Raw genomic sequence first — 9997 nt, forward strand, 5'->3', positions numbered from 1 at the left:
CTATCTGATGTTGTTCAACTCTAATAAATAATGGATCTAATGATAAAAGTTGACCAACAGGGAGTGAAAAATATTATGATATACCCTTTTTTAGTAAATATGTTTAGCAATTATGGCATGATATGGTTAAGCCTATGTTTATTTTTTTATTTTTCTTAGGAAAATGTCCTAATTCTAGGATTTTGGTGCCCTCCTTGAGATTGTCGTATTATGATTTCCCCTCTAATGTGTTACTTACTATATTTTGCTCTTTAAGTGAGATCCAACAAGTCTTAGTTACTGCATTGTCATGAATTTGAGTTGTTACTTGGTACTAATCCATTACTCCTTTCCTTTGTATACATGCCATGTTGAGTTCATTTATGGACTCCCCAAGTCTCTCATTGCATCCTGTTGGGCTCCTTAGCCTAACACATCTCTTCTCCGAGTCATTCCGTCTTGAAGAAGTAGGGAAACTGAATTACAATCTCCAGAAAACCCAAAAGGGGTTGTATACAAGATGTATACAGCTATATACATTCAGTATACGTTGATATACCGGTCAAAAAATGTGAAAATACAAAGCTGAGGCGAAATACAGGTGTTTGGAAGCAAGAAATACATGAAAAGGGCTGATATACATGCCGATATACATCAGCTATATACCAAAAAGGGGAATTGAATTAAAGCTTAAAAATGTAGCGAAATTGGCCCAAGAATGGGCCCAATTTCATTATCTCTCTTACTCTTCTAATGATTTGATTATGTGTTGACTAATCTTATTTAACTCTAACTTTAAATAACTTAATTAGATTCTCCGAAAGATGAGTTATTTTTGTTATGTTGGTTTACTTTTAATATATATATATTTTTTTGTGTTCATTTATTTTACTAATAAGATCTTATATCATTAATTGAATTAAAACTCTTTGTTCTTAAAAAGAACGTTATTTTATGTTGTTTACTTAACACACTTTTAGTTCGTTTAAAATTGTTTCAAGCTAAGGTCTCTCCCAAATAAACTTTTAAAAAGCCTTTTCAATTAATTAAAATAAAATACTTACTTGGTTATTTTCTCAAAAAGGGTCAGTCAATTAATTTAAAATGATGTTCATGCTTTAATTTATTAAGTTGGTTTAAATTGTTATTTCAAAATGAATTAAATAAATTCTAATTAATTTAGTTTTATTAATATTCTAATCACTTGTATTTCGAGTCAAATGTTTCATTTTTGGGTCCCTTTCTCTAAGAAATAAAATAAAATAAAATAAAAAAAATGCGTCATTTATTTAATTATCTTCTCAAAGTTCATCAAATATTGTAAGTTGTTATTTTTTATCGTTATTTTCCTAAAAAATAGTCAAATATATTTTAGTCAAGTCGCAGGTCAACCGCATGTTAGCGGACACTTCGAATGCTTAAACCCTTCTCGAAGTGTAAATTGAACCCCGAACCTTCTTTGGTATCTTCAAATGATTTTTTCTGTTTAAATCTTTGAAAATTATAAGTTTTCTTAATTTCTTTAAAAAATTAAGTGGCGACTCTATTTTAAGTATTTTTCTCTAATTGTTTTATACTTAGAACATTTCAAAAAGTGATTTTTTTCTAGAGATAGTTAAATTACGGCACAACAGTTTGTCCAATGAAACTCCATTTAACTGGACTGCTGTATCACTACTTATACTGCAAGTCTGCAATAATGACAAGGAGATGACAGATTTTTTTTAATTTACAATTAATGGCATCCGTTATACAGGACGGCTTAAATGAACACAGCCTCAATGAAATAGAGGAGATCTAGACAAATAAAGGAGCATTAGGCACTCTTTTTGTTAAAGACAATTGCTAATGTCTCATTATTCCACTCACTCCAAAATGTTTATCTGCGTCTTGTTAACACCAGTTAGGAGTTCACCTGAGGACTACCTATACAATGAGAAAAAAAATACAGATTCTGGAGAGATTCTTCATCAAGCTAGTGGCTGGTGAATCACTGTTCAAAGAGCGAGCAACCAAGTTTTAATGATTAGAGTGTTATAATATTTGATCACTTTAGTTTGGTAATTTACAGACTTGCTTTTTTGGATTTGTATTCCTAGCCAACTGTAATATAAATACTGTTTTTTACTGGAACTTTCTTTACTTGATGACTTGGTGATGGAATTCCCAGAAGTTTTGCTCCTTTACTACTTGTTATCACAAACCAAATGATTTCAAGAGGATGAAGTCAAAATTAAGTAATAAAAAAAATGTTTATGGTGTGGTCCCGTGCCTGGATGTTCACTTATTTTATCATATATATATATACACCCTTGTTGATTGGTTATGGCGAATTAGGGGTCAATGGAATGAACAGTATATCAGTGCACATACATGTGCAAAATTAAATTTGTTGATTGGATAGCAAATTGCTTAGGTATATAGATGGGGGAAGAGAGTTCAAAATCCAAGAGTTCATACACCAAAGACACAATCATCTCCGAAGATTTATCTGAGGAAGCCGCTTTCTTGGTGGATCGTCTCCTCAGCCGCGTGCAACTCCACGGGGACAACTTTCCGGCCCAATATGAATCTTTCTCTGAACTCACTCGCGGCTGCCTCAAGGTCCACAGCATCCATCCTGGCAAAGTCTCCTGCATTCTATCTGTCAAATCTGCAATCTCGGTAAATTGTTTCACCCTTTGTTGGGATCTGATCTTCACTATTTCTACTAAACCCTTTTTAAAATTCTAGCTTCCCAGTTTCATGGAGTAAATAATTTCGCTAATTATTGAACAGTTGAGAATCAGGTTGAGGCTGTGGTAACAAGAGTATAGACAGTTTCTTTTCTTTGGAATTGCATACATATAGCTGAGGCGAGCGTTAGAGCAATGGTAGAGCTGCTCTTTTGATGACATTTAGATCACAGGTTCGAGGTGTGAACTGTGAACTATCCCCTCTTTGCAGAAATGGTTAAAGAGTACATACATGGTTTTGATCAATCATAACCCCCATGAGCTGATTTTTGGAGTTAGAGCAAATCCCCTTCTTATTCTCGATTCACACAATATTGAATCATCGGGCTATATTGTACATGCTCCATGCTCCGCAAAGAGTGTTAGTCCCATATTAGTGCCCCAAGATACAAGTCATGAGCGTGAAAGGGTGTTGGTCCCATATTGCTGTTGTTAATTACATAATCATCTTACCTTATTAAGTATTGGAGTTGAATTAGATCCAAACTCCTAAATCATAAACACATGGAACTACTGTATACGGTATATACTTGTTCTCCTTTTACACCCAGACTAGCCAGGATTACTTCGTGTGTAAGCCCTTTGAATTTGCAGACAACAGAACAACTTTGTTTGATTTGTGCTTTTGTTTTCTTCTTCTAGTTGCCTTCCAAGGTTGGATTTGAGTCTTGAGTCTTGTATTTGCCATTTGACGTTTGTGCAACCTCTTTATTGTAGAATATTTATGGTAGCATGCATGGAGGAGCAGTTGGAGCTGTCGCAGAGAGGGTGTCAATTGCCTGTGCTAGAACTGTTGTAGGAAACGATAAGAAACTCTTTCTTGGAGAATTGAGAATGTCATATCTTTCTGCTGCTACAAGCAATGTGAGTATTGAAGCTTTCATTTAAGCTCCTTTTACCTCAATGTTCCTCGATTTTAGTGTATAGTAACAATTTGGTAAAGACCAAATGCACATCATAAAAGGTCTCTTTCCTATTTATTTGCTTTTGTATTTGTGTCCACTCTAGGCAGAGGTGCTTGTAGATGGGACTATCATTAAGAGTGGAAGGAGCATAACTGTAGTTGCAATTGATTTTCGGCTCAAGGACTCGAAGAAATTGGTCTACACCTCAAATGCAACATTCTATCACATGCCTGTAGCAAGTTTATGAACTCAAACTCAACACATCACGTAGATACATTTGCTAAACCCGTTCAGCAGCTCCAGCTGATATACAATAGCAAATCATTGATATAGACTCAAGACTCTTATCTATAATCACCAAAGCAATATCTCATATTATCTGAGATTCCCTTATGTATCATCTTTGTAACTAAGTGCTGCTTGTCGGAATACACAATTGAACCATGAATTATTGAAAGAGAACGAAGTGAAAAATAATGTACATCAATCTTGTATCAACTGTCTGTCCAATGAAACTCAACTTTAACTGCAGTGCTGTATTACTACTTAATACTGCAACAATGACAAGGAGATGACACAGATCTTTTGCAAAAAAAAAAAATGGCAATACAACTAATGGCATCTGTCATACTGGACAACTCAAGTGTCTCTTCTGATGAACACAGCCTCAATGGAATAGAGCAGATCTAGATAAATAAAGGAGCATAAGGCACTCTTTCTGTTAAAGACAATTTCTAATGTCTCATTACTCTTCTCACTCCAAAATGTTTATTTGTATCTTGTTAACACCAGACAGTTCACCTGAGGAGAAAAAAATTATGACATTAAAGTTATTGCTTATTGTACAACGAGAAAATGAAACTAGCCAAACCAAGAATTAGACATCCTTTAGCATCCTTTACAGTAAATGATACATTATGTACCCACTGCACGAACTATTTATGTAGAAATTTTACTACATGGACAATACAGTAAATCATACAGTGATGTGCTGATTTGTTATGTGATGAATAAAGATTACAACGATTGTTTTACTACCAAAATCAAGAACTCGCTTAATCCTCTATTACAAATACATGTCTTCTCATCAACCGCTAAGCCACACTCTAAATACTCTTGATTCTAAAAACTAAACACGAGGTGAAATTATCTCTGATATAAGTAAATATAAATTCCATATTTACCATACTAGGGTTTTAGGCTCCCATAGTTGATATACTAATTTGAACTGCACAAATAATAAATGAATGTTTCCAGAATCTTATAGACTGTTATTGGTCATATTGATACTGTTGGACAATGAACAACGTTCCATTAGCTTAGTGTTCTCATTTGTCTTGTAGCCATACTAGTTCCTCACCTAACTATCAGTTTGAGATGCCAAGAATATAGATTTTACTTTTGGGATTGACATTTTCTATCACCAAAGAAACTCAAACTAAATACGGATTGAAAGACCACACCACTACCATCATATGCCATAATATATAAGATAGTGATGTACTTAGAATTAGGAGAAACTGTCACTGCATCATGCCTCATGGGAAGATAGCATTAACAAATTCCTCAGCATTGAACGGTTGGAGGTCATCTACACCTTCCCCAACACCTACAAACTTTACAGGAATACCAAGCTCATCAACCACACTGACCTGCAATGCCAGAAGTTTGAGATCATTTAAGTAGTTGCAATTTATCAGATTTTTAGAGAGAAAATTAACCACAACAAAATTATAAAAAGAAAAATGAGCTAAATTTGGAGAATTCAAAGTATACCACACAGCCACCTCGAGCAGAACCATCAAGTTTAGTCAATATTAAGCCAGTGACTCCAACAACCTAGAGAAGAAGGCAATTTCATAAAGAACCTTAAACTAATTAAAGTAACATATAGAGGTTCAGAATAACGAACTGATAAGGGTCATTACCTCGTTAAACTCTCTTGCTTGAGGAAGCATATTTAAACCAGTAGTTCCGTCCAGTACAAGCAAGATTTCCTGCAAAAGTTCAATATGTTATTCTTACATTCATGACAGGGGTTTTCCATTCAGCCGACAAGAGAAGTTTAGCTCAGTCTAGAAAGAATTTAATCACAGTAAATAGAATGGGCGGGAAACTGGATTTTAGATGACAAAGAGGAGCCAATAACTAAGAAAGGAAAAAGGATAAAACAACCATTGGCATCTATACAAAAGATTCCAGTAACTTTTATAGGGTTTCACTATTCTACCCATTCTTGTTTACACTGAAAAGATATCAACAAATACAATCTGACTTGATCTTCAATATTGTGTTCTTTAGTCCTTCAAAACACCTCGTATTCCTATCTTTCCAAATGCATCACCAAATAGCTGCATAGTATTCCATGCTCTCTTCAGATGCTCTGAAATCCCTTGAAGAATCAAATTTATCTAACATCCTGCTATTCTATTTTTCCTTGGAAAGGGTCTTGTATTCTTCAAATCCATAAGAGTATCTTCTAACAGAACTTTTAATAATGTTTACATTAAAAAGGTTGAGTGACAGGACTTCGAACTAAGAAATTTGTTCAAATAATTAAAAGACTAGGGACAATGTGTGAATACATCTTGCACCAAAACTTACATTGGTACATCATTACATACTATAGGTTTTTTTAAGAAGTACTTCTGTGTATATTACAGGTTTTATCAGTTTGAAGCCATTTCAATGAAGAGGCAATAAGGACTCCATTGTATGCTTAAACATCACAAGTTCTCCAAAAAATGGGACAAGCCATGATGGATGTTTGACAGTATAATAAAGAAAAAAGCTGAAGAGTTCAAGTTTAACATACATTAGGTGCACCATTAACAATTTTACTGACTACTTTTTTGCATGCCACCAATTCCTCCATCAAGCTATAGTTGGTGTGCAAACCTGGTTAAAATTTCAATTTTGGTTAGTCAGAGATACTCTAGAAGTGTAAATAAGAAAGCTGTTTTCATATTCACAAAACTTACGGCCAGATGTGTCGCATAAAACAATATCGAAACCCTCTTCCTTTCCTCTTTTAACAGCCTGTGAAATAACTACTCAGGAAGAACTTCAAGATCATGTGGTTAGAAGTAAGAGTTTCCACTGACATTATTGTTTGGGTTAATATCTAGTGTTGCAATCACATGTGGATTAAACATTGTGCTTTGGTACCTGATGATGCCTTAGCTTTCTCTTTTTCAGCAACAACAATCTCACAACCAGTCCTTTCAGCCCAAATTTCTAACTGGTCACTAGCAGCTGCTCTAAATGTATCACCAGCTGCTAATAGTATCTGCAAAAGATCACAGAATGGAAGTGTGAGATGCAGGATCTATCCTGTCATGAGTAGAAGAAGAAAGATAATGCATCTAAGTTCTAATTAAGTGGCAGAGAAGAATGTTTGAGTGAGTTTTTCACAATGTAACAAATATTTTATCCTGAGAACCGATTTTCCTTTGTGATTAAATATCAAAGGACTGTAAAAGAATGAGAGATTTACACAACAAAAATACGTAAAGATTACTGGACTGTAAGAAAAACTATCAACACTTGTCCTCATGGCGAAGGGAAGGATCATGAAATGTTTCAAGTGGTTAAAGTTTAATAATGGAAAGCATATCCCAAGATATATATTTACAGCTATGAGTATGAAGATTTGCACAAGGTTGGAAGGCAGTCATAGGAATGTCTTCCTTCGTTTTGGCTTAACCAAGATATTTCTTGACAGAACTACTCAACCTAATGATTGTGTCAGTTTCTCAAACCAAACTCAAGAACATAAAAGCTTTCAACACCACCAATTTCAATAGCATGTTTCCATATTAGCAGATGAGGAGTCAGTGCCTGGAGTCCTAGAGTTTAAGCTTCAGCATGTATGACAAGTCTAACCTTGCCACAAAAATTTCTTTAAATGCAATGCCATACTTTGATCAAAATGAATATTCGTAATTATTGTTTCAAACATAACCTAATGCTCACTGGAGAAATTTGACAGGAAATATTTGTTAATACACAGTATTCATCAATTTTAGTGATACAGATAAGTGGTTTGCACTAATAGTTCTGCAGCATAGCTGACAGCTACAAGATAACAGTTTGCTCTCACCTTAGCCCCTTCTCTCTTCAGCCTATTTGCCAACTTTCCTGCATTAGTAGGAAAAGAGTTACGGTCACAAGTTACTGCCACTTTTTAAATTGTTGACTATGTGATGGACATCCCAGAAATTTTTGCTCCTCTTACTACTCATTATTACAAATCAAATGTTCTCGAGAGGATTAAGAAAAAAAGGCACAACAAAGTACTATTCGAATTTGAAATAAAAATGGGTTTTGGAGAAATTTCACTGTTGCCACAAATGTATAACCGCTTTTCTTTCTTGCACATTGACTCATTTTCCAACCAACAATATGAAGGTTTACCATGCAAACAAAAATCAGTTCCCTTACCAAGAGATGTTGTCTTCCCACCTCCATTGACACCCACAATCATGATTACTGCTGGTTTCCTAGTACATAAAAGCAAGCACCAAATTTTAGTTCACTCAACTAAAAGACAAGCTTAAGATAAATGTAAAATTTAAATTAGTAAAGCAGTTGAAACCTGAAGCCCAGACGGAGGTCTGTTTTAGGTGCTTTACTAGTCAATAGATCCAAGATACTCTTCTTCAGAACACTCTTCATATCATATTGTTGCATTTCACAAAATCAACGCACCCATAGGCAATAAAAAACAGAAAATTAACAAACAAGCATTAAAATAAATGTGTAAAACCACTATGCGTAGAGCATGAGTGGCCATTAGTTTTCCCTGAGAACAAATTGAGTTAAATGGTTTAATTTCTAACACAGCATATTGAATAGACCAGTGTGTTACTGAAAAAAATGAACATCTCATCTTGCTTACTTTTATCTCACTTCCTGATTTGATTTTCCCTGCATATATATCCTCCCGCAAGCTCTCCACAATCTTTATGGTAATCTTCGGCCCAAAATCAGCGACCAAGAGAACCTGAAACCACAGTTGAAGATTGTCTCAATCCTCAACACTAGCATCATAGCATGTGCTGGAATATAATAACTCAGTTAGCTAAAATAACAGCACGATTAGTATTTGGACATACATTTGAGGATCAGGAACATTCATTTGAGACAGTTGCTTTATCAAGAGGAAAATATTCTTTACCCAGAAAGCTCACATCTAAAGGTGTAAAACTTCCCATTCACCTCTAGTTCATCAAACAACACATAACTTTATACTAGATTCCACCTCATACAGAAATTATAGCACGCCAAAGGGAAGCACTACGCCATGCTGAGGTGAGTCCAAATTATTATCAAATCCCTGTTTCAAATAATTAAGGCTGTAACTTAATTCGGCAGTAAATAGTGAGCAAAGGTGACGATCATCAGGAATGTACAACGAAAAATCATAAAATACCCAAGGAACCACACAAAAAATTGCTCACATAAGCAAAAATAGCAACAACGGAAACTCAAAAAGAGTAGCCCCCTCATCTCAATTACGCAAAATCATTTACACTTGCTCATATTTATGCAACTTCCAAAAACACAATATCATGAAATTATTCAAAATATTAAATTAGCATGTAACTTTTCAATCATTACTTCAACATAATACTGTATAAACTAAAACAACATCTCAAACAGTAATTTTCAATATTAGTTTTAGCAAGAATCGAAAGGATATTTGGAACTAAACCTCTTCAAGTTCATCAAGAACACGATCAGTATCAGAAAGGTTCCAGTAAAGGAGGAGTTCATCAATAACAGCTAAATTGTCTCGAGTTTTTGAGAATCCTGAGAACAGTTTCTCCACATCACTTTTGGCTTTCTCTTTCAGCAAACGACCAAGCTTCGTGAAGAACCCCGTTTGACCCGCCGAACATCTGAACCGGGACTGGTCTAACCGGGTTTTAGATGAGAAGTGGAGGAGAGTTGAACCGGAGTTAGAAGGTGGGAATACCGGTTTGGAAGGAAGATGTGGGAGACGAGAAGATAACGTTGAAGCCATTTGTTCAGCTCAGAAGCAGCAATGGAGAAGATAATGCAGCTTCACACGACGCCGTTTTATTGCTCTTTAACATTCTTTTTTCTCTCTTTTAGTTTTCAAAAAGAATTTTTACACCTAATAATTTCGAAATAGCATGTTTATATTTTTATTTTTGATATTAGAAAGTTTATAATTGTATACAAAAAAAGTTCAAAATTATTTAGATTATAACTAGGGAACTTACATAAATCAACTTATTAAGTATTCCAGTTAATTACTTAGATACATTCTAGTTTGCAATATTACGAATCTTATCAGATTTTGGTGCGTCCAAATACGTTCTAATACATATATCTTGGGATACATAGGAT

General features: G+C 34.6%; 2 protein-coding genes across 2 annotated transcripts; one reads left to right on the forward strand and one right to left on the reverse strand.

Annotated features, from left to right (window-relative positions):
- Window positions 1-2361: 2361 nt before the first annotated feature.
- On the forward strand, window positions 2362-4108 carry LOC125815449 (uncharacterized). The gene is made up of 3 exons (XM_049494920.1): window positions 2362-2643; window positions 3432-3578; window positions 3723-4108. Exons 1-3 carry the CDS (start codon window positions 2404-2406, stop codon window positions 3864-3866), a joined length of 531 nt encoding a protein of 176 aa, XP_049350877.1. The 5' UTR covers window positions 2362-2403; the 3' UTR covers window positions 3867-4108.
- A 690-nt stretch (window positions 4109-4798) lies between these two features.
- On the reverse strand, window positions 4799-9736 carry LOC125815434 (cell division protein FtsY homolog, chloroplastic). Its single transcript, XM_049494902.1, has 11 exons — window positions 9336-9736; window positions 8520-8624; window positions 8217-8290; window positions 8063-8121; window positions 7722-7759; window positions 6788-6908; window positions 6601-6669; window positions 6435-6517; window positions 5548-5616; window positions 5396-5458; window positions 4799-5271 (listed from the first exon to the last, which is right to left on the reverse strand). Exons 1-11 carry the CDS (start codon window positions 9645-9647, stop codon window positions 5158-5160), a joined length of 1107 nt encoding a protein of 368 aa, XP_049350859.1. The 5' UTR covers window positions 9648-9736; the 3' UTR covers window positions 4799-5157.
- Between the last annotated feature and the right edge of the window lie 261 nt (window positions 9737-9997).

The sequence above is a fragment of the Solanum verrucosum genome, unplaced genomic scaffold, assembly GCF_900185275.1.
Source record: "Solanum verrucosum unplaced genomic scaffold, falcon-dt-bn FXZP01000261.1, whole genome shotgun sequence".
NCBI classification, from domain to species: Eukaryota; Viridiplantae; Streptophyta; class Magnoliopsida; order Solanales; family Solanaceae; genus Solanum; species Solanum verrucosum.